The 25,070-nt window shown below is 40.5% G+C and overlaps 1 protein-coding gene across 1 annotated transcript; it reads right to left on the bottom strand.

The window, feature by feature from the left end:
• Window positions 1–2,578: 2,578 nt before the first annotated feature.
• On the bottom strand, window positions 2,579–12,950 carry LOC132106853 (complement C1q tumor necrosis factor-related protein 4-like). Its single transcript, XM_059512911.1, has 2 exons — window positions 12,740–12,950; window positions 2,579–5,139 (listed from the first exon to the last, which is right to left on the bottom strand). The coding sequence occupies exons 1-2, from the start codon at window positions 12,918–12,920 to the stop codon at window positions 3,989–3,991; spliced, it is 1,332 nt and encodes a 443-aa protein (XP_059368894.1). The 5' UTR covers window positions 12,921–12,950; the 3' UTR covers window positions 2,579–3,988.
• Between the last annotated feature and the right edge of the window lie 12,120 nt (window positions 12,951–25,070).

A 25,070-nucleotide genomic window follows, 5' to 3' on the forward strand; every position in this document is an offset into this window, starting at 1 on the left:
CTCAGATGAATCCTCAGAACGTATTTATGTAAATAACATCCTATGCTACATCTAAATAAAACAATGAAAACTGCTCCTGTTTCAGCATATTATTTCTTTTTTCTAGTTAAAAACAGACACGCACAAAAATTAGCTCTTTCAAAACTTCGAATCAAGATTATGCATTTATATTCTATAAGAGTTTTATATTAAAAATTGTAGCCAGTGATATTCAAAATAAATCTCTTTTGTGGTAACGCTCTTTTAATTGTAAAAGTGTCATGAATGCAGGAGAATAGAATGAACAGTGTAGATCTCTCCACTTACCGCTACAAAAAATAACAGTAAGTCATATAGCAATATCGATGGGTTATTTTCAAAAAGATCTTTATCTACAAAGTTTTGCCTGCAAAATACAGGAATGTCATTGCACACAGCAATCTCTCGTCCATAATGAACTGTTTTTCCGTTTACCAATCTCATTACAGTTTGTGATTCAGTGAGAGCACATAAATGAGCTCTGCATCGACTAGCATGTCGGCTGCCTGCTGCTAAAGTGTTCTCTCATTCCTTCATGAGTGGAGCACTGCAGCAATTGTTGGTTCTGGCATATACAGTATATTTGCTAATTTATTGTGCAATGTCTCTAATATCATTTTCTTTATACTATTTATCATTTACTAGTGTTGACTTTTAAAACATCACATTTATGAATAAATATTTCTAATTCAAGAATATTGAGTTCTCTAGGATGAAAGACTTATTTCTATCTCCCTAACTTCAGCCTACGGAAGTCCTAAGAGGCCATGGATTCTTGTTTTTCTTTCGTGATCTCGACATAACAAAGATTGTTCTCTCAGTTACACAACTGCGCCAACAGGTGGCAGTATAGACCTGAATATAAGTGACAACAATACAATTCTGCTTAGGGCTCCCATTTGACCAGCAGCGGCCCTGTTAAAATAAATTGCAGGGATTTTTCAATATTTACTCAATTCAGATATTTGAATACTTAATTTCATTTATTCATCATAGAAAAATCATTCTAAAGGTTAAAATATAATTGGTAGGAGTGACAGCACTGTAATTACACTAATGAAAAATACAAGACAAAAGAAAGTGTTTACATTCAGAGTTTTTATTTGGCTTGCTTCTGAGCACTGGCTTCTTCCACAATAAGAATCCAGCATACACTGAAACCACTTTTACGGCACTTAACAAAGTAGCGCATACTGCACAGACATTAAAAAGCTTATCCGGCACTCTTTCACAAAGTTTTTTTTTATCGGATTAAAACCCATACAGAAAAGTACATGAAACCAGGCACAGAATTAGACATAAAAACTTTCACTTATATAGAAATGGATAAAAAAAAAAAAGATATTTACAGTTTGGAACTGTGCACTTCATATTACAAATTCTTTATCACCTAAACACATCTTTGTGGCTGTGAACACAAACCAATATGAATTATACAATCTGATCGATATCTTGGATAGATATTCATTCCAAAATATAAACATCAATATTTGTTGAACAATTTCCCAAAATCATAAGCATCAGTTGATGTACAGTAGATATATTTGGCAGTGAATAAAGTCATTGTTTCTTTAGAATCTGTCAAGCTTCTGTTCAAGCATAATGTAAGACTTGAAGAACCTCAGACACTTTGATCTTCTGGGATACGGACAGTGTATTAGCATACAGGCATCCGATTCGACATCTCACTGAGAGAAGATGCGAGAAGAGCTCCTTTCTCACTTATCCTTTTCATCCACTTCCTTCCCATCCTTCCCTCACTCAGAATGGTCAAGAGCATAATATAATGTTCTACATGAATGCAAGTGATATTCACAGTCATGTTTGGTGTCATTTGAATTGCCTCTGTGCAACCGATACAATGATCTCAATTTTACAAGTAGACTAGAATACTAGTCACAGGGTGTGCCGTTTCCCAGTGTCTTTCAAGCTAATTAACATCTGTCCCCAAAATGTGTACATTCTCCATGTCTAGGACTTAATAAATGCATATTCCAATCGTCCCTGTTTCCATCTGGAGGATGGAGTGCTTAAGGAAAGGAGGATCAGGGTGCCTCTGTAGCCAGATTGACCCATAGTCTACATCAGGGCTATTCAAATCTTGCCCTGGAGGGCTAGTACGGTGCAGAGTTTGGCTCCAACCCTAATCAAACACACCTGAGCATGCTAATCAATGTTTTTGGGATCATTAGGCAGGTGAGTTTAATCAGGGTTGGAGCCAAACTCTGCACCGCATTGGCCCTCCAGGGCAAGACTTGAATAACCCTGGTGTAGAGTGTGTCCACACACTCCATACTATGTAAGTTTCCGTGGGAAACCATGGCATGATTATATAAAGTTACCATTAGAGGAAATTAAATTGGCAATTAGTAATGGTCATTACCTCTGGTTAGATATAGTCTTACCTTAATTAGATGGCAGAGCGGTCAGACAAAGCAAAAGGACAAACTTCTTACGTTCTGTGTTTAGTTTTTTTACTTGCACGTAGTGTAGCAGACAGCGTGAGTGTTACATACAGCTTTGAGGTGTTTTTATACTGTTGCTGAACTACCGTTACAGTTCTATTTATTTATTGTTATCTGGTGTCTTAAAGAGCCTCTAACACTATTTTGTTACTTTGTACCATTGATGCATACAATGACAATAAAGATTCATTCATTCATTCTTTTATGTGTGTTCAGATCTATGTGGACTAAGTGATATAATGTAGAATGATCAAAGTAGGTATGGGAATATTCTAATATTCTAGAATATTAGTCAATCGCCTCTGTCTAATGACCAAGACTGATGAGTTTGTGAGTTGTGAGACTCAGAAGTGTTATAGGAATCCGAATGAATGTACAATACGATTAAAGAGTTAAATAGAATAATCAGATGTCTAGATAAATGATGCTATGGACAATCAATAATGGCATTCTAGCCTAAATTCAAGGTCATAGTACAATGGAGTCAGATTAGAATTTACTTTAAATTTAATTACTTTGCACATTAAATAGACTGAACATGCTGTAAACCTTCAACCACCATTGGATACCTTCGTTGGGCCAGTTGGGTGGACCTTATGATAGTAAATTTATCGATGCGGTCCTGTGTTTAAATGTGTAGTGCTGTTCCAAAACCTGCCTGATCACTGACTGACTGTGAATTTGACTACATGATTTACTGGAAGGCAAACGTTGTCATCACTGTTTTTTGTGCCATAAACAGATTTTACACTGGAAATAATAGATGAAAAAGCAGAAGACGGTGCTCTCGTGCAAATCTTTCATGCAAAAGCTTCAAAGACAATAACATTTCTTATTTGAAATATGCATGCATTTAACATTTGTATTTAAACACAGTTTTGAATTGGAGCTCTCTAATGAACTGCCTCTGAAGTGAATTTCAGATTTTTCAATAAAGCTGTATATTTTATCTTTTATATTGGCCTTAAAGTCACCATGAAATCAAAATGGACAATTCTTATTTTTTTATGGAATCTCACAGTATTTATTATAAATAAATTTTCCATGAACATACTTTTTTTTAAATGTTATGTGCCATCGTAATTCTTAATCAAAAACATGAATGTCCCCTCCCAATAGCATCCCTCTGTAAGCTCTGGCTGGGCAGTAATCCAGCAACCTGCCACTTGCATGATATCACTCAATTAGCAAACAACAACGATCCAATAAATTCCCAAAGGACAATATCATGTGCAGCTGTATGTTGTTTTTTCTTTTAATTGAGAACCTGTCACAATAGGGAAGAAAATATGATCACAATTTCTGTTTCATGATGACTTTAGGGATGCTGAGAACAAGAGCTAGAGAGATTTTGTAATATGGAATCAAACCACAGGAGTGATGAGTGACACACAGTCTCTAGAGTGTAGAAGATTTCTTGTAGGGAACTCACATTTTTTCCACATAAGCGCTGCTCCAAACTTTTACCTTCCTAAAGACCCAGACTGACTGGCTCCTTGGCTGGCCTACAGTGTCTTATCTGGTTTCTGCTGATGATGAAGGCTTCGGTGGAGCTCAGGATACACCAGGAAGCCAGTGAAAGTGATATACTTGGCATGATTACTGTAAGCGCCAAATCCATCCCTCTGGTGGCTGTAGAGCCAGACAGTATCTCCAGCCTGCAGTGACAACATCAGACTCTGGCTCTGCAGGGCCTTCTCAGTGTCGCTATCATCGTAGATCATGGTCTGTACCTCCAAATGGTTTTTCATCAGCTTCACTGATAGGGTCTTATGAGGCAGCTTGCCAGCATTAAAGGAGAAGTAATAGGCTCCTGCTACTCTGCATTTGAATATACCAGAGCTCAAGTTGAAATTGTTGCCGATGTTGACAAACTCTGTGTCAAAGATGATGGGCTGGTGCTCAGGGTATCCTTGATCTACTCCCACAATACTTTGAGTGCGACCCACTGAGAATGCTGACCGCTGGTAGTCGTCTTCCTCCTCTCCATCTCTCTCGTCCTCTTCTTTTATCTGTTCATCCCGTCTCTCTTCTTTCATACTCACAGCAGTGTCTTTGGTAACTGTATTTTCATGTTCAGACAATGAGTCATCGCTGGTTTTCGGTGGTTGATGGTCACTGTCATGATCTTTGCGTGTGGGTTCTTGGTAGCCGTATACATCGGGGTAGATCAGATAACCATTGAAGGTGGTGTAATGACCCGTGTTGCTGTAGATAGCGTAGCGAGGATCTCCATGAAGACGGAGCCAAACAGTGTCTCCAAAATCTAGTTGCAGCATGGCACTCTGGCTCTGTACCTTCCTCTCCTCTCCTGCGTTCTCGTCATAGACAATCGCCTGAACCTCATTGCGGTTCTTCATCAGCATGACCGACAGGTCTCGACGCGGGAACTTCCCCACCGTGAAAGAGAAATAGTATGCACCCGGAATCCTGCAGCGAAATACGCCAGCCTTCGGATCAAAATCACCACCGATGTTGACATACACCTTGTCGAAGGTGACGACCATCTTTGGCCCTCCCTCCATGCTGCTGGTACGTGCCACAGAGAATGCGGACCGCAGCTCCACAGCGTCAGACATACGGGCAAATGCCCAAGCGGTGGTCACACAACACAGCACACACAGCAGCAGGAGCCTGGTACCAGGCAGCATTTTAACTGCAGAGGGAATAAAGAATAATAAAACTACTCCGTTAATTATCTTCAACAAAGCCGTGAACAAAAACACTGTTTAACAATCTCATTTTAAACAGTTAAGTTTGTAAATGATAGCTGCTGCTCATTGCCAAAACATCAGCTCCAAAAAAAGAGCAATCATTATTCATACAAGTGATAGCGGGTCAGAACAGATCAGTGTCTTTAGCAGATACAGCAGGAAGGGAGCTGTATTATCAGACCCTCTCTCTTTTCCTCTGAGATAAGCGGTAATAGGACACACACTGGATCAACACATCACAGCAGAGCACTGGAGGTGACAGAACACTATGACTGAAATTTCAGATCAGTTCTGAACAGCTTTCAAGGGGGTCCCGAAAATGCAACCCCCCCCCCCTCACCACCACCTTTTGCGTGTGTGTGTGTGTGTGTGTGTGTGTGTGTGTGTCTAATATAATAGCAACCAATACAAAAAGATTACAAAAACAAGATGGTATCAAAATTCATTTATGAAGCATTTTTATTTAAATCAAGAGAGATGCTGCAAAGTGATCCCATTTATTGTGATTCATCAAATGATTCATATTAAAATGGTTGTATAGTTATTGTTATAGATTTGCACATCAACTGCAAATGAGCTTAGGCTGCATTCAGTAGCTCTTATTGTGACACAGATATCGACAGCCCTCCATCTGCTGATCTACGTCCCACAGGAGTGTGTGCCTACGTGGAGAGCAGTGTACATGGCATATTGCAGGACACCTGGTAATTGTGTCTATACAATGCTGTCAAATATCCTTCATAAATTGTCTCTAAATCCAGATCAGCAAATTCAGAGATCCATAATGGAGCAACACAGCATCTTTCCCAGTTTTACTAGCCCTGAATCTTTTAGTTTTTTTAAATAACTTCAACTTTGTTTCATTTCCTCTCAGTCTTTCAGACTGGAGCGGCAAAAAAAATGAAACAAAAGCTCTATTACTGTGCGTGGTGACAGACGGTAATGCATCGCACATCACTCAGCTTGTTTGCCAACTGCCAATAAAAACTAACGAAGAAGAAGATTTATATTGTCGTTGTCATTAGGGGCTGGTGGGCTTTTTATTTCACCGGCGTTGTAGCGAGCTAACTGGCTGAAATTAACATTATGGATATAAGTTTTTTTTTTTTAAAGAAACACTAACAGTAAACCTCACCGGCCAGAGAGAGATTCAAAAGCAACGTCAGTCGATTTGGGGGGCTTACGCTTTCTCGTAAAACCGAAACAAACAGCTTATATCAAATGCTAAATTATACTAGGGCATGTTTTACAGCTAATCTCGGCACATTAGCGGGATAAGAAGAGAGATAAATTGAGAAATATAGCTGGAGATCAATTAAATACAAAATAGTTTGGGTGAATTTTTTTTTTTTACTGAATAACCATCATCATTTTTTTCCAGATAGTGTATAGATTTGTAGGCATTCTATTATCTCAAACAGCCTGAAAAATTGTGCATTTAGCTGACGTAAATAGGGAAAAAAATCTCCCCGGGGGAGTATGCCCCCGGACTCCCCTAGGTTTGGGCTAAGCCCCAAATGTTTACATCGTCTGGCTCCGCCCCTGATCTCCAGTAGTGATGGGAAGCTTGGTTCTTTTCGGCGAACTGGTTCTTTCGGACAGTTCGATTCAATAAACCAGTTGAAAAAAAAAACGGTTCACCGGTTCTTATTTTTAATTGGCGTAATTTAATTGGCGATGATTGCCCCTTATTCAACATTAGCACAGAATCAGTTCAGAATCAATCACCAAAAGAACCAGTTCAGTTCAGACGCGCTGTGTGTCAGTCTGCTTCACGCTGAATCACGCATGCGCAGTATCATCAGCTCCTCGGTTCTCAAATCGGACAAGTCCGACAAAAACAGTTCTCGTTTCAGTGTACGAATAAATGTCGAATAAATTATTATTTATTATTGTTCTGCGTAGTTTGAAGAGAAACATTTTTTAATCTTTATCCCGGATATATATATTTTTTAATCAGGAAGAGGGTGGGGTGGGGGGGGTCAAATGGGGGGTCAAGGTGTTTTTTGGCAGGGTCTTGAGACCCCCCAAGACCCCCCCTGGCACCGCCAGTGCACGGATGAAACAATGAGTTAAGCCACGCTAAAAATATTGTGCCCACGTTCTGTTTGCAACTTGAACACTTTAAGAAATATTTATGCGAAACGAGTAAATGAGCATGTGTAGGTGGTTATTTAGCTGACCTAAAAACAATTATCTAGCCCATAAGAATTGTATTTTATTTTAAGAAATATTAGATTTGATATGATTGTGATCCACATCCTTAATCTGTTTCAAACTAAATGGCTTGGTATCATGCAAATCATTCATGTAATATCCTAGGAGCATTTACTACTGATTGCATACTTGTTTAAAGGGGTCATATAATGATTTTTTTGTAAAGATCATTATTTGTGTATTTGGTGTAACAGTGTAACAACGTTCACATGCTACGGTTACGATACGGTTGTCAATAAAATGCATTGCTGTTGTGTTGTATGTAATCTTAAAGATTCCTAAATGCATCTACTTTCAGAAGGTCAAATTAAGTGCTTTCACCTTCGCCTAGATACACACATCATCTCCCTGACATGGCTGCTTCAACACTAACTGGTTACTGAAACCACCTTTGCATGAGCATTTGCAAATATTTCCACATAGTGACATAGATATGTGGGGCGTGTTTGAATGAGTCGTTTTTTTGGGGGGGGGGGGCGTGGCAAAATGTGGGCGTGTCTCCTCATTCTTAACTTTGATAAAGAATATCTCTTGGATTTAAGACTTTAGCCTTTGCAACTTTACAGATTGTCTTCATGCACCAAGAGCTTGTAACACTCCTAAGAGAAAGGATAAATTTAAATCGCATCATATAACCCCTTTAACATTTAATGTTTGACTGAGTGTTTACAGGATATTAAAATGTGCTGGTGGGTTAAGTAACAGCAACAAAATAACAGTTTCCTCCTGTTGTTTGATCTCTATTTTTAACTGAGCAATGCTTTCATGCCCTAACAATCTGCACTGGGGAGGGAGACATCAATATTTGTCGATGCCTTTCTTGTGTTCTCAGCTACACAGATTTCCTCACCGAATACTGAACTGCGACATCCTTTGAAAACACGCAGAGTAAACCTTTCAGATCAGTGAAGCAAAAACACAAAATGTCTATATGCAACACCTGAGATCAAAAATGCCTTACATGCATTTGAATTAATTTATATTTTGCCCTTGTTTGCTTATGTACATGACTGTTTGTATAAAAAAAAATTTCGGCTGGCTATGATTTCATTCAGACCAAACATTTGTGTTGGTGTAAACAGTCCTCATCAATTACGATGTTCACGAGGAGTAAACTTTACATGCAACAAGATTCATTGCTAATGTCTCCACTGCTAAAAGGACATACTATCATAACAAAATGTACAATTCGTCTAACTCTCGCATGCTCTTTAAAACATTTTGCTCCCTCCTTTGTCCTCTGCCTCCCACTACTTCATCAACTCAAACAGCTGACAACTTTGCCATATTCTTCATCTTCAATTTTCCACACCACAATCTGTCAAGTACATCTTACCAGCAAACATACACTCATTCACATCCTTCTCTCTCTGAGGCAGAAATCTCCAATCTCATCCTTTCTGATCATTATACTACCCTTACCAAAAAGTAGTATACTTTAAGTTTATACAAATATCAATGTTTTAGTATTATAATTGTAAGTGTACTGTTTCAATATTCCTTGGGACTAAATTGGCCCACTTTCTAGTATATAAAAGTATACTTTTAAGTTTAAGTATAACAATAGCAAACTTTGAGTACACAACTAGTTTACCTCTATGTTTGCAGTTTGTACTGCAATTATACTAAAAGTGAACTTATAGTGAACTGAAGGTTTACTAATTAAATACTTTATATACTTTGAAGTATAGTCCCAGTAAACTACTGGTTTAGTAGTTTTAAACTGCAAGTATACTCATAAGTTTTCTTTAAGTGAACATTACATCATACATTATGTATACTACTATGTCCCTATTTAGGTTTTAATTTGTATATATATATATGTATATACAGTTTTGATGCTGTTTCATGTCAGATGATCGTGTTACATGTGTTAGTATCTGTTGTTTTTTTTTCTTCTTCACTTGTGTTTTTTGGGAAATTCTGTACAGAAGATGTGTACTAGCGCCCTCTACAGTATAACGATGAAAACTTCTAGGAGCACAAGTACTGTATAGTTCAAATATATTTAGACCTCATCGTGTTACTCTCAATGATGGTGTTAGATGGTAATTTGGGGGGAGAAGAATTGTTGAATAAAGTCGTTATTTTTGTTTTCTTTGCACACAAACAGTATTCTTGTAGTTTTGTAAACTTATGGTTGAACCACTTTTGTCACATGGACCATTTTAACGTTTCTGTGCCTTGACTGTGGTAGTTACCTTGCTCTCTACGGAGGGTCAGAGAGCTTATCATAATTATCAAAAATATCTTAACTTGTGTTCTGAAGATGAACCAAGGTCTTATGGGTTTGGACGACATGAGGGTGAGTAATTAATGAAAGAAATTTCATTTTTGGGTGAACTACCCCTTTAAGCAAACTGAGACTTGCATATAATTGCTCTCTTGTTGATTTTGTTTGCTTTCATTGTCTTCATTTGTCAGTCGCTTTGGATAAAAGCGTCTGCTAAATGATTAAATGTAAATGTAATAGTTGGATATACATCATAATAGAGTATACAGTAAGAATTTGTTCCTTCATGTAAACTTTAAGCTATGTAAAACACATTAAGTGACTAAGTGTAAATACCCCCTTACATCACCGAAATTGTGATATAGTAACAATAGACAATCAGACACCACTGGACGCTTCTCCATGGACCGATACTAGGTGGCCTGTAGAATTAACAAAGCTTTTGCTGCGAGATACATTATTGACACTCCTGCCTGTGGATATAATCACTTGTATCACATGAAACACAAACAATCATCAACAGGAGCACTAAAGTGATCTAAAGCAAAATGTGATTGCAGGTAAAGAGTGGACACTCTTGGCCTCAGTTTGTTTGCGAAACTCCACTCAGCACATGAGGGGCAGTGTCTGTGACATGGCTGTGGTGTTTAATGAGGGTCTGTAGAGTGTTGTCATACACTGAAGAGTTCAGTGCCTGTATGTGTGTGCTCCGGGGCCCAGTTATCTTTTCTCTCTTTCTCTCTCTCTTTCCCTAACAGCCTTTGGTACCACACTCTGATACTGTCACTTCCATTCAACCATTCAGCCACACACACACACACCCTCTATTCTGGCTGCATACTCTAAATCTCAAACACACACAGGCAAAATACAGCAGTCTTTACAGAAGAGTAGGATATAGGTGCTGGAGTTCAGTAGGAACATTTTTAAAAAAAGATAAGTTGTATTAATCAACGACAGAAGTAGTACAGGAGGAAGATGAAAGACAAGCGAGACATTTAAATATTGGGACGATGACATTCACCACTCACTGTGTGTGTGTGACGAGTGGGGCGGGGCCGAGGGACATGGGAGCGAGGCCGGTGGAGTGATTGGAGATGAGCTACACCTGTTCGACCCACCGGTCTCGAGGCCCACGGAGGAGATGGAAGGATATAAAACTGGAGCGATGACAGTGAAGGACGAGAGAGGACCAGGCCTGGGCTTTATTTTAGGTTTTGGTTTCATTTTGTGCGCACCAGTCGTCCGTGAGGAGCTGGTGCGCTGTTTTGTGTTTGTTTTGTAATTAAAGTTTCATTTTGATTGTCCGCCGGTTCCCGCCTCCTTCTCCCGGGTTTCGGCACCACTGTAAAGATAAAAGACTTCCTAGTCATCGGGAAGAAGGAGGCGGGAACCGGCGGACAATCAAAATGAAACTTTAATTACAAAACAAACACAAAACAGCGCACCAGCCCCTCACGGACGACTGGTGCGCACAAAATGAAACCAAAACCTAAAATAAAGCCCAGGCCTGGTCCTCTCTCGTCCTTCACTGTCGTCGCTCCAGTTTTATATCCTTCCATCTCCTCCGTGGGCCTCGAGACCGGTGGGTCGAACAGGTGTAGCTCATCTCCAATCACTCCACCGGCCTCGCTCCCATGTCCCTCGGCCCCGCCCCACTCGTCACAGTGTGTAACGAGGGGTTGAACCCGACAGCTGGCATCTCCAGAAACTCCCAGCGACAGACAGAATCAGTCATTCTCCACATTCTCCACATTCCATTAGACTACTAAGTGGTTGTAAATTGAGCTACTATCAATTTGAATATTTTTTCTTGCTTCAATATTTCACTGTGTAATCTGCTGCAGTCAGACTGAATAAAGTTGGGTACTGGCACAGCTCATTAGCTGCCCTGTATGTGTACGTGTGCAATCTGTAATCTGTCATCTGTGATATGGGTAATGACCCAGCGTACAGATAATGAAAACCAATAAAAACACAACACCTCTCCTGTTAGATACAGCTAAATATGTGATGCACAACCTGTGAAAACATAAATAATAATACCTCACTCAGACTCATCCTATTTAATTATCTCACTGTCCCTGATAACAACTCAAACAAATACACCATTCTGCACTTGAAAATGTTAAAAATATTTACAGTAATTGTATAGAGCCAAGAAATTAGTCTGAAACTATGCTATAAATACATATACTGTATACATAAGGAATTGTATAATAAAAACAGTGTTATGTGTCCTTGCCATATAATTCACTGTCCACGCATCCAATTAAACATGCGGTGGATATGAATCAAAGCTAATTAACATTTTCATTTACAGTGATCTTTGCAAAATAAAACATCTTTGACTTACGTTGTGAATAGAACAGCATGTGCTTTAGTGTTTCATTTTTGCCTTGGAAATGTGTAATACCCTTCCTCTATCTTAACCTACATGCTAACATCTATAAATAGTGTCATGGACATTTATTGGGAAGCCAGATAGTCATTTCATACAATTTTAATGAGTTTATCTGTATAAATATTCAGTTTTCTATTCCACACGCACATGTATGGTGAAGCTGAATGGGTTTTAGTGTCTTCGGGGAAATCTCCCTGGCAGTGCAGATACGTATCAGATCACTATCAGCAACAAAGAACCTCTCTGTTTCTCTCCCTCGCTCACACTGTCCCGAGGTGATGTAGATATGAGCGCGGAGAGCGTACAACCTGGCTTTGTCAGTATCAACCCTACATGTGGTGTTTTCAAAGCATTCAGCATTCAAAGCATTCAAAGGTTTACCTCTGTTGCTGCTCTGCTCTCTGCTATGTTCAACAATAGCAGCGTCAGCATCAGAGAGAACCGTAGAGCATCATCACAAAAGTAGATCAATTCCCCTCATCTCATGTGGTCATCAAATGACAGTAACACATCAGGACAACTGTAGCACAGAGAGGTATAAGACGAATCGTACAAGTTTTCAGCTCTGATAGAGTGTTTACACCAATCAGATAAGAGGAATACAAAAGCGGCTGGGTGTGTGATCGCCACTGAATCACAAGATCGAGAGAGATAAAGAGAAATCACATCATAATGCTGTTGTTCTTACCTGTGTGGTCAGAGCTGCAGGAAGCTGTCTTGAAGTTCTCTCGCAGGACTGAATGAAGAAATGTCTCTTTCTCTTTTTCTTTTTCTCCCCCCTTATTCTTTTCTTCTCTCTCTTGCTTCCTCTGTGTGTCGGCTCTTAACCTGCTGCTGATGTCTGGTGCAGCACACACCCACACATTCATGCGTGCACACTCTCACTCTCACTCACTCACACACACACACACACACACACACACACACACACACACACACACACACACACACACACACACACACACAAACCAATACAGTCACTGGAGGATTTAAGAGCAATCGGGGAGGTGCAAGCTGATTGGGGGACTCTGGAGCATAACAAACAGCCATTCTGGAAGGACAATCAATAGGGAGACACCAGGGGGTGTTGCCTGTTGTCCATAAGCAAACATCTGTTTAAGATCAAGCCAAACTGGACATGATGATCTCTTATGATCTTATTTTGTGAATATGCTTGTGTTTATGTGCACTTCATATGAAAACAATGCAATGGCAGACTGTAATACACACAGGTTTTAGTTTTGCCACAACAATTGTGGTAATTTCACACCTCTGCACAAAATCATAGTCATTACTTGTCCCAGAGAGACATATTTTGTTAGTTATTCCACTTTACATTGTTTATATATATTTTATATATTTTTATATATGTAATTTTTTATGGGGAAGTTAGTGGTTAGAAAGTTTGATTCCTAACCCTATGGTTGTGGTTTTGAGTCTCGGGCTGGCAATTCCATAACTTAGGTGCCCTTGAGCAAGGCACCGAATATATATATAACACAAATGACCATTTTGTTTTGCACTGTGTCTGTATATCTCTCTTTCTGGCTCTTTCTCTGCAGGAACCATATGGACCGGGTCTATCTTCCTGTTCCCAGCCGTTCCCTCCACCCCATCCTAATCATTCTGGCATTGAGCGGATTAATCTGTTTCATAACACTCATTCTGGCCCTCTCTTACTATTTGTCATGATGAATGCTTGTATCTAGTCTCTTCATGAATGTGAAGATGAGCACTTGGGACAATAAAAGCTATATTTATATGGCGTTGTTACACGGAAGGGTCTTCTTGCGTAATTGATTTGAAGATGTTCATTCAGATGTGAAACTGAATCATCCCATTTTAAAGTGCAAAAGGCTGCTATATGACTTTCACATGGGTCATGAGGAGAGTCTCTCTCATCGTTCTCTCTCTCCTCTTGTGAGTCACTGCTGCTTGAAATGAGCATCTGAAGAAAACAGGTTGCTCACCCCCTCCTCAAGTGGACTCAGCCATGAAAACTAAACTCATGGTTACTGAAACGCTATTATGATGAAAGACTCCTTTCTAAGCTTCAGTCTCAGCCACTTTCTTTCCTCAGACATCGAGGCTGCGTGATCTGAGCTCTTAATTGAGCCATTCCCCTGGAACAGGTGTTTATAGAGCGATATCATTCTAGCTGTTGAAATAATAGTTTATTCATCCCGATCCAACTTGATCATGACTGTCATCATGATTCATATTATCATATTATATCAATAAATATCTGTTGGTCAAATGCAAACAGACAATTAGAACGCATCCCTGAAGCTTTTTAATAAGCATTGATACTTCTTAAGAGCCTGACATCTTAGATGCTATGCTTTGAGGGTGTGAAAAAGCGGAATGGTGGTCATTTTTAGATTCAACATTTCTTCTAAACACAATGCCCAAATTTTGGAATATAGGTCTTGAAAGAGGTAATCAGAAAGTATAGGTAAAAGTATTTAGCTTGCAGTCCATAAAGTAGGCACTTGACTACTTCAAGCTAAAAATGAAGGTGGATTTGGGTGGTGCGAGGATGTGGAAGAATTGTCACAGGAGTGATGTAAGCAGCCACTAAAATGTGCTTGTCTTGTGACTGACAGGTCATGATGAACAAGCTCCTCCTGAACTAACATTTAAGAATGTAAAAAAGATTTTGTCCAACACAGTGTATGAGTTGTTTTTCACAACATTACATTTAAGTGATACCCAATAAAGATGATTCTCTCATTTCCTTTCTCCCATATTATTTTTTATTTGTTTTACCTTTATGCCTTCCCAAATATGTATGACTTTCTTTATTCAGATGAATACAAAGAAAGATTGTTAACTTCTCTTTGAGTCCATATAATGCAAGTGGATAGTAACCAAACAGTTGACTCTAAAAAACACGAAAAGCAATCACAATGGTAATCAATGTTTTCTTAATACTTTTAACCATTGCTTCTGGCCAACTGACCTACACAAGTTCATAAGTTGCTTGATGTAAATGTCAGCATGTTGTAAAGCTTGTGTGAGAAGTGACAGTCCTCTGTGCTTCACCATCACTTCTTGTGTAAGCTTCACAACCTGTAAACTTATGCAGCACTTAAAGGGTTAGTTCACCCAAAAATGAAAATTAGCCTATAAATTACTCACCCTCAAGTCATCCTAGGTGTATATGACTTTCTTCTTTCAGAAGAATCCAGTCAGTTATATTAAAAATTGTCATTGATCTTTCAAGTTGTTTCATGCCACTCATTCCAAAAGAAGTGAAATAAAAATCACCCATCCATAATAAAAAGTAAACAAAGGCATCCTGCAGCGAATCGATGCATTTTTGTAACAAAAATATCCATATTCAAAATATAATAATCACTTCAATGTAGCTTGCGCCAACACTTGTACATGGAAGCAGGTCCAGGAGGATGACGTGTGAGGTCTGCACTGCGCATGTGCCAGTGAGTCTCGTGAAAACCAATGTTTGTTACCAGGAGTAAAGGAAGCAAAGTTTCCTTATTTTAGCAAAGGAAAACCAGTCTCCTCTTGGCTTATATCGAAATCATCCGACATTCTTCTTACAAATCCTTGTTTTGTACATCTAATTAGTGACCGGAGCTTTTTTCATGTACAACACTGAGCGCAAGCTACATTAAAGTGATTATTATTATAAATATGTTTATTTTTCTTAAAAAAAAAACTGCATAGATTCGCTACAGGAGGACTTTGTTCACCCCCTGGAGCCATGTGAAGCACTTTTTTATTTAGGATGGGTGATTTTAATTTCTCTTCTTTTGGACTGATGCACTGCAACACCCGCTGAGTGCCATTAAACAGCTTGAAAGATCAAAGAAGATTGTTTGGAGAACTCCAACTGGCTACGTCTGTAAGAAGAAAGTCATATACACCTAGGATGACTTGAATATGAGCTATTTATGGGCTAAGTTTCATTTTTTGGTGAACTAACCCTTTAACAATCATGATGAATGCATGTATGACAGTTGGCAGAAACTGATGGTTTATAGTTTAAAAAGTTAATAATATTAGTATTTTTCTCACACACCTGTTGTTTTAATTCAGATGACAATTAATCTTTCACTGAGGTCATATGCTGTACCACTATGATCGCCGTGTGTGGTATATGAAGCATCAGCTTTTGGGTTATCATCCACTTGCATTATTTTAGACTCACAGAGATGGATTATTTTTCTAAAAATCTTATTTTGTGAGAAAGCCATATAAATCTGGGACACCATGAAGGTGAGTAAATGATGAGAGTATTTTCATTTTGGGTGGAGAATTTTTTTGTTTTTAAGAAAAAAAAATACAAAATGATAATGACTTCCTAATTCTCACTGGAAAAAATACTTTGCCAAACAAAAACAAAAAATCATGAGGATCTATAAACCACCTTTTGGTACAGCATGCTGTATCTGTTTAGCCAGAAAGCAAACACAAACTGTTGTTCAGCTTATTAGCATTGCTAGCAGCACTACATGAGCATGACATCCAGGGGAAGTTAACTGAGCAACATGAAATCAGTAATACATCCCTTCAATTTTACGCTCAGACCATGACCAGCTGCTCTGGAATGAGAGGTGCCAAACCTCATGCCTCATGGCAGCAATCTGTGACAAGAACTGTGTCTATGTGTTTGTGTGTGTGTATCATGAAAAGAGTGAGTGACAGAGAGGGAATTTTCCTTGACAGATCTCTCCAGTTACGGGGATTAGATGGAACAAATTTCCTGAGCTCCAGTTTCCCATCATCCTCTCTCTGACACTGCTCATTTTCTCTCCAATGCCTCAAAATAACTTCAAAAAGAAAGGGAATGACAGAGATAGCGAGCAATAATGCGATAGAATAAATAGATGTATGTTCTCAGGCTTAATCTACAGACCACAAAATCTCTCACCTCAATCTCCATCTCTCCACTCTCTCTTTCTTTTTCACCTCATCTTTTTGTCACTTCAAACAGGGTGACTGTGTCTTAATTTAATATGTGTTTGTGCCTCATCAGATAGTTTCTTTGAAATTTCCCTGGTCTGTCAGTAGAAATGTTCTTTTTGTGATTTATTTATTTTTAGTAATTTATGGCTATTTATGGCTCTTTAACTGAAGTAATTGCAGGCGAACTACACAGGTTGCGGAATTAAAAATAACACACACACACACATATATATATATATATATATATATATATATATATATATATATATGGCTGTCAGCTGAAATAGATAATTGTAATTAATCTCATGCTTAATGATCAGTTCAGAAAGCAGGATAAAACAGCAACATCACAAAATTCAGTTATTAAGTTCAGTCAAGTTAAAATATTTACTGCTTAAATGGATAGTTCACACAAAAATGAAAATACTGTCATCATTTACTCACGCTCAAGTTATTCCAAACCTATATGAATTATCTTCTTCTGTATTTTTTTCCATACTGTGGAATGTGTGTGAAGTAACTGTTAACTAGAAGAAGTAACTGTATGGTTACCCACATTCTTCAAAATATCTTCTTTTGTGTTCAACATACATAAAGATTTGGGTGAGGAAATGGTAACAGTATATTCATTTTTGGCCGAACTATTCCTTCAATTAAACACAGAACCATATGTCTGATGTTGTGTTAATGAAACATGTCTCAAATACTATGGTGGATTTAAATGTAGTTTTGTCTTCTTTTTTTTGCAAAAAAAAAAAAGAAACAGAAAAAAATAATTTTTTCACAAGCTGTGTAAGTAGTAATAAGATTCACTCATAATTTTGTTTATGGTTTCTATTTCTGAAATTACTTGGATTATTTGCATTGTGTTAAATGTGGTTTAAATTGTTCACACAAATATGTCTTTTCACATCTCACAATCAGAGAATACTGATGTTATAGATCAGAGCAAAGACATGACTCCCACTAAGCCAGGAAATCTCATTGATGTGTTCACGGGGAGGACTAAAAAAAGGGCCCTCCAAAAAAATCGAAACAACAGCTTCCTAGCCAAATGGAAATTAATAGAGAAGAAGACTTATGGGACTTGTGATTGTTATGAGCATTTGTTTGAGTCTTGATCTTGTGTTCTCACTGAGTGAGAGACAGAGGGAGAGAACGAGTGTGCGCAAAAGATAATAGAGAGAGAGGTAGCTGATCCAGTCCCCAGGGGGACTTCTCAAACCCATTCTCACCTCCTGAGGAGCAGATGGGGGAGGAAGAGGGACAGTACTGGATGAACTGGAACACACTGACGTCTAGGAGGAGCTGCTGTAGACACTGCAGAGGATAATGTGGGAACCACAAATGATATTCTGTGATATTTGATCTATTTAAGGAGAAGCTAATGAAAAAGAGAATGTGCTCTCTGTAAAAATATGTCGTGTGTGTGTGTGTGTTTGTGTGTGTGTGTGTGTGTGTGTGTTCTTTAATTGTCTGGTAGGTGAGAGTAAATGGGTCATGAAATTCTGTGTGCACACATTTTATCATCTGACCTATTTTTGTGGGTAATTTGTTCATTACTCATTTACAAATCAAAGCATTACATTATCCCGCTTCTCAATTTATTTCCACACTCATTAACAGGAAGAATAATTATTCCATCTTTATTAAATGAAATGTGTACAGTAACAATTCAGCCTAGCGTATGATTTCATAGCGAAGAGTTCCTTTACCTCGTACACTCTGCAGGTATAGTTCACCCCAAAATGAAAATCTAGTCATCGTGTACTTATCGTGTACTGTCATTCCAAATCTGTATGACTTTCTTCTTCTACGGAACAGAATATATTTTGAGAAATTCCTCAAAGAGTTTTAAGTGTTCATACATGGTAACAAAACAGGATTTCTTCAAAATATCATCTTTTTTGTTCCACAGAAAATAATACAGGCATGTTGACAGGACTTTTACTTTTGTGTGAACTATCCTTTTTACAATGTCATTAAACAGGGATCAAGAACCTTCCGTGTCACAATATCACTCAAACATGGAGTATCTTTTGCTTTGATTAAAATTTGACAGTTGCTGTTCATAAAATTGGGGTTATAGGTCAGCTGCTTAGCACTTGTATATGTGATCTGAGTTTAGACGAGGAGATCCCTCTTTTACTACCAGCATTATATCTCTTTTTAAATGTGATATCATCACATCAGTAAATGTAAGATATATTACTTTGAAGAGAGAATTCATCTCTCATCTCTCCTGTACGTGTGCTGTTGCTAAGAGACCAGCAGTCTGCCACATACCACCTCATGCATCCCCCGCGTGCATTTGTTTCACACCCTCTGCCAGGAGAGAGGGAACTGTACATTTCTTTCCCGAAACAGACAGAATCTCATCCTACATTCAGTGGTCATTTTCTGAAATCTAAAACAACAACAAAAGAATCACTACACTTGAGGACTAAAACTAAAATTTCACTGCAAAATAAAGAATTATCATACTTTGTAGATATATTTGTTAGCTTCTTTCCATATGTTTGCTCATAAAGTGGTTCTGCTCAAGACGCTGTGATGGCGTCACCTTATTCAGTAGGTCACGGTAATGTCGACGTAATTTAAACATGTCATTTTCTTCCATTTCTTCATAACTAAGCCAATTTGAACCCAGTGTTAAACACGGTTCTCCTCTTTTGAGAGCTCTTTTGATGAAACACCATCTAAACAGAATCTAAACACAGAAATCAGATGGTGTGTGAACTTTAACAAGACATGTCTCAAAATACTATGGTGGATTTTAGTGAATAGTTTTCTCCACAAAATATTTTTCACAAGCTGTATAAGTACTGTAGTGATAAGATCACTCAAAATTTTAAATATGAGAACTGTGTATTGGAGCATATTTATGTTGACTACATGAAAATGCTGTCAGATCAAACGAAGATAATCTTGCTGGGAAAATAGCAAACCAGTCCACAGGGTGTCATCAAAAGGACAGGCATCAGTGTCGGTAAGGTTTTTTTTATAAACACAAGAAAATGGATGTATTAATGGTGAATAAATGTCAAATGCTCTCTGATGGAAAGAGCAAATCCAGATATCACATCCACTTTCAAATTTCACATCACACCACAATTGTTCAATTAACTGTCTTGTCTCAATATATAGAAATAATTAAAGTTGGTGATTTCTGAAATAAAAGGATGCTTTAGAAATCTAGTGAAGTCTAGTGAAATCTTTTATTGTACAGAACTCACATATATCGAAAGAAACAAAAGGTTGAGTAGTTTGTGGTAAGATATGAACATATACCTTCTATGATGCTCTTCTAGGTGACACAGATATGGTTGACTGTTGGTTAGCTTCTTCTGTCTTGAAAATACAGGTACAGGACATGGAAGCAAAAAAAAAAAAATGTCCAGATCATTTCTAAGAGACAAAAAAGTTATATTATTGATATTGCAGCCTGCACTGCAAACTGTGTGGAAGATACACATGTAACGACTGGGTGAAGGAGTGGCAGGAAGCAAGTGCGAGATTAATGATATTTAATGAAGACAATGATACAGACAGTACTTGAGACACAAACAACGCTGGGAGGAATGCACAGTCCAAGATGGTGGTGATGAGTGACGAATCCGGAAGGCGGAGGTGAGTAGGCAGCAGTAGAGGGGGACACAGGAACTGCAGGGAAGCGAGCCAAAGGTAAGTAGTGTTGCTTGGTGGTGGGTTGCGTAGAGTGGACGGGGTTCAGGGGAGAGACGGACATCTAACGCAGAAACACACAAGAAAGCAAAGCATAGGTCATAAACATGAAACAACGCTCTCACGAACACAAGACGCTAGACAAGCCAATATATAGGGATGAGTAATGAGTGACAGCTGTTGCTGATGAGAATTGACGGAGACACCCACAATCTAATCAGTGCTGACCCGTAACACACAGACTTCACCCACAAAGTGCAAAACCCAGAGATCACGGTTTACCAACCGTGACAGTACCCCCCCCAACCCCCTCTAAGAACGCCTCCTGGAGTTCCCAGAAATGCCTACCTACCGGGCGGGGGAACCGGGGTAGGCGGATTAATACTTGAATAAACCACGGGTTTAATTTTGGACACATGGAAGGCGGGATGTATTATCCTGTACGCTGGAGATATCCTGTACGCTGGAGATAGCTTGAGGCGGACTGTCACCGGACTAATGATCTTGGTGACAGTAAACGATCCAATGAATTTGGGAGCTAATTTGTTAGAAACGGAACGGAGGGGAATATTGTTAGTAGAAAGCCATACTTTTTGACCCACGACGTAAACAGGAGGCTTTGACCGGTGGCGATCGGCCTTGGCCTTAGTGCGCTCCCTCATCCGGAGCAGAGTCTCGCCACTGGTGCCACTGGTCCAGGTGCGGTGGCACCTCTGGACAAATGCGTGAGCAGAGGGGACCACGACTTCAGATTCCAGACTAGGAAAAGCTAGTGGCTGGTAACCTACGCTGCACTGAAACAGAGAGAGGCACGTGGCTGACACTGGTAACGAATTGTGAGCGTACTCCACCATAGAGAGTTGTTGGCTCCAGAAAGAAGGATTCTTGGAGACCAAACATCGTAACGTTCTCTCTAAATCTTGGTTGTCTCGCTGAGACTGCCCGTAACTCTGGGGATGATAACCTGAAGACAGAGTAACCGTCGCTCCTAGCAATTTACAAAATTCCTTCCAAAATTTGGATATGAATTGGGATCCCCTGTCAGAAACCACGTCTACCGTGAGGCCATGTAACCAAAAGACGTGATCTAGGACAGTGACCGCTGTCTCCTTGGCTGTAGGTAATTTGGGCAAGGGAATGAAATGTGCCGCCTTCGAGAACCGGTCCACTACGGTCAAAATGACCATCATGCCATTAGAGGGCGGTAACAAAATCTAGTGCGATGTGGGACCAGGGTCTCGAAGGGACAGACAGCGGTTGAAGGAGCCCATCAGGAGGTCGGTTAGATGACTTACCACTGGCGCAAACTGAGCGAGCCAAAAAAAAATCGTGGACGTCACGAGCCATAAGTGGCCACCAGAATCATTGTTTAACTAACCCCTTGGTTCGGCTTATCCCTGGATGACAAGCAACGTTAGAGCAGTGACCCCACTGAATGACTTCGGACCGTAACTCTTCCGGCACAAATAAACGATTCGGTGGGCAACCGGACGGAGGTGTTACCCCTTCTAAGGCCGTCTTGACCTTCGATTCGACCTCCCATACGAGTGCTGAGACGACTATTTTCTCAGGTAAAATACACTCCGAAGTCACCGGGCGGGCGGAGGGATAAAAAAGACGTGACAAAGAATCGGGTTTGACATTTTTGGAACCCGGGCGGTACGACAGAGTAAAATCAAAATGACCGAAAAAAAGTGCCCACCGAGCCTGCCTGGAATTGAGTCTTTTGGCAGTTCTAATGTACTCTAAATTCTTGTGATCGGTCCAAACAATGAAAGGTACCCCTGACCCTTCCAACCAGTGACGCCACTCCTCTAAAGCTAATTTGACGGCCCCCTTCCTGATGCGGACCAAATGATAAGCGTTACGTAAATCCAATTTTGTGAATACGGATGCTCCCTGTAACCTCTCGAAAGCTGAAGACATCAACGGTAACGGATAGGTGTTCTTTATCGTGATGTTGTTCAGCTCTCGTTAGTCAATACAAGGTCGCAGAGAACCATCCTTCTTACCCACAAAAAAGAATCCTGCCCCCGCTGGAGAAGAGGAAGGGCGGATGAACCTCGATGCCAAGGAATCAGAAATGTATTTCTCCATGGCCTCCCTCTCCGGAATAGAAAGAGAGTAAAGCTTGCCTTTAGGCAGAGACTTACCTGGCACTAAATCTATAGCACAGTCATAGGGACGATGCGGAGGAAGAGAAGCAGCACGGGACTTACTGAACACCTCCTTCAGGTCCAAGTACTCTGCGGGCACGTTTGATAACACCATGGTCTCTTTCTGAAAGACAGAAACAGGCACAACAGGACAAGCAGAAACCAGACAAGACTCATGACAACTTTCACTCCACAAGGTGACTGTGTTGGAACCCCAATCCACTCGTGGATTATCTTTGATTAACCAGGGGTGACCTAAAACAATGGGAGCTACAGGGGAGTCCATGAGGTAAAAGGATATGGTTTCACTGTGGTTGCCTGAGGTGAGAAGAGTTATGGGTTCAGTGTAGTGGGTGACGTGTGGCAGTTCCTGGCCATTGAGTGTGGTGACATGGATGGGATGAGACACAGTAAGGACTGGAAGGTTCAAGTGACGTGCAAGGAGAGAGTCAATGAAATTACCTTCGGCCCCAGAGTCTAGAAGGGCGTGACAGTCGTGAGTGTGGTTCTCCCACCGCAGTTTCACCGGAAGGAGAGTTGATGATGTGGTTGAGGACTTCCCGGCGGAGATCCCACCCGATAGTAGCCTCAAACTTACTACCGGGCTGGCTCTTTTTCCCGGGCAGGAATGGATGGAATGTTCCGAGCCACCGCAATGTAAGCATAGTCCTTGGGACCTCCGCCGCTCTCTCTCCCTCCGGGAAAGCCGAGCTCTACTCACCTGCATGGGTTCGTGATCGTCGACGGGACCGACCATGTTCTATCGACTCGAGCGGCCCATTTCCAGAGAGACGTAATGCCGTGTAGGACTGACTTGACTACCCAGGTGGTTAATCCGAGCGTCCACCCAGAGTGCCAGGTCGATTAGGCCATTGAACAGCTCGAGGAGGTAGATCTCCTTCTGAACACGGTCGGCCAGCCCATGCAGGAATCGATCCCACTGCGCCGCCTCATTCCACTGGCACGCGGCCGCCAGGGTGCGGAACTGAATGGAATAGTCCGCCACCGATGATTCTCCTTGTTTGAAGTCCGAGAGCTGGTGAGCGGCTTCCCTGCCGGCCGCGGCTCGATCGAACACCCGTTTCATCTCTTGAAAACGAGAGGGCGTGGAACGAGGCGCAACACGGATGTTGATTCTCCCACACCGCCGTCCCCCATAAGGTGGCCCTGCCAGAGAGTAGGGTAAGAGCAAACGCAACCTTGGACTCCTCTGTCGCGAAGGTGCAGGGCTGCAGTGCAAAATGCATGGAACATTTGTTAAGGAAAGTCTTGCAAAAGTTTGGCTCACCGGAGTAACTCTCTGGCGCCGGAAGTTGCGGCTCTGGCCGGAAGTGGTCCTGGGAGGTCTCCCGGGGGACGGGCGGCGCAGGCGGTGCGGTGGGCGCAGTGGGAGAGGTGAGTTGATGAATCCGCTGGGTGAGCTTGGACACCTGTGTCACCAGCGCTTGGATCGCGCGTCCGGTGTTCACGATGCTCTCCTGCTGCTGATCCATGTGGTTGATGCTGTGGTGAATGAATTCAGACAGTGAAGTGGTGCTCGCTGCTTCCATGTTTCGTGAGAGCGTTCTGTAACGACTGGGTGAAGGAGTGGCAGGAAGCAAATGCGAGATTAATGATATTTAATGAAGACAATGATACAGACAGTACTTGAGACACAAACAATGCTGGGAGGAATGCACAGTCCAAGATGGTGGTGATGAGTGACGAATCCGGAAGGCGGAGGTGAGTAGGCAGCAGGAGAGGGTGACACAGGAACTGCGGGGAAGCAAGCCAAAGGTAAGTAGTGTTGCTTGGTGGTGGGTTGCGTAGAGTGGACGGGGTTCAGGGGAGAGACGGACATCCAATGCAGAAACACACAAGAAAGCAAAGCATAGGTCATAAACATGAAACAACGCTCTCACGAACACAAGACGCTAGACAAGCCAATATATAGGGATGAGTAATGAGTGACAGCTGTTGCTGATGACAATTAATGGAGACGTCCACAAACTAATCAGTGCTGACCCATAACACACAGACTTCACCCACAAAGTGCAAAACCCAGAGATCACGGTTTACCAATCGTGACAACGCATCATCAAAAATAGGCAACACAAACCTGTTTCATGATTTGAAACAATATCAACCATTAGAACATGCAGAAACTAGGAAAAAAACGTAAAAAGTGCAAAATAATATAAATGTTTCCCTTCTAGGGTACTCAGCACTGTGTCCCCTAGGGGACGCTTTTTTTGAGGAATGCCATCA

Source organism: Carassius carassius, chromosome 2, assembly GCF_963082965.1.
Source record: "Carassius carassius chromosome 2, fCarCar2.1, whole genome shotgun sequence".
Taxonomy (NCBI): Eukaryota; Metazoa; Chordata; class Actinopteri; order Cypriniformes; family Cyprinidae; genus Carassius; species Carassius carassius.

Bases quoted from the DNA above. Each gene is read 5' to 3' on its own strand.
- LOC132106853 (XM_059512911.1), bottom strand. From the start codon at position 12,920: ATGAATGTGTGGGTGTGTGCTGCACCAGACATCAGCAGCAGGTTAAGA. The intron at 5,140-12,739 runs GTAAGAACAACA...TTCCCTCTGCAG, and splicing joins CTGCAGCTCTGACCACACAG to TTAAAATGCTGCCTGGTACC.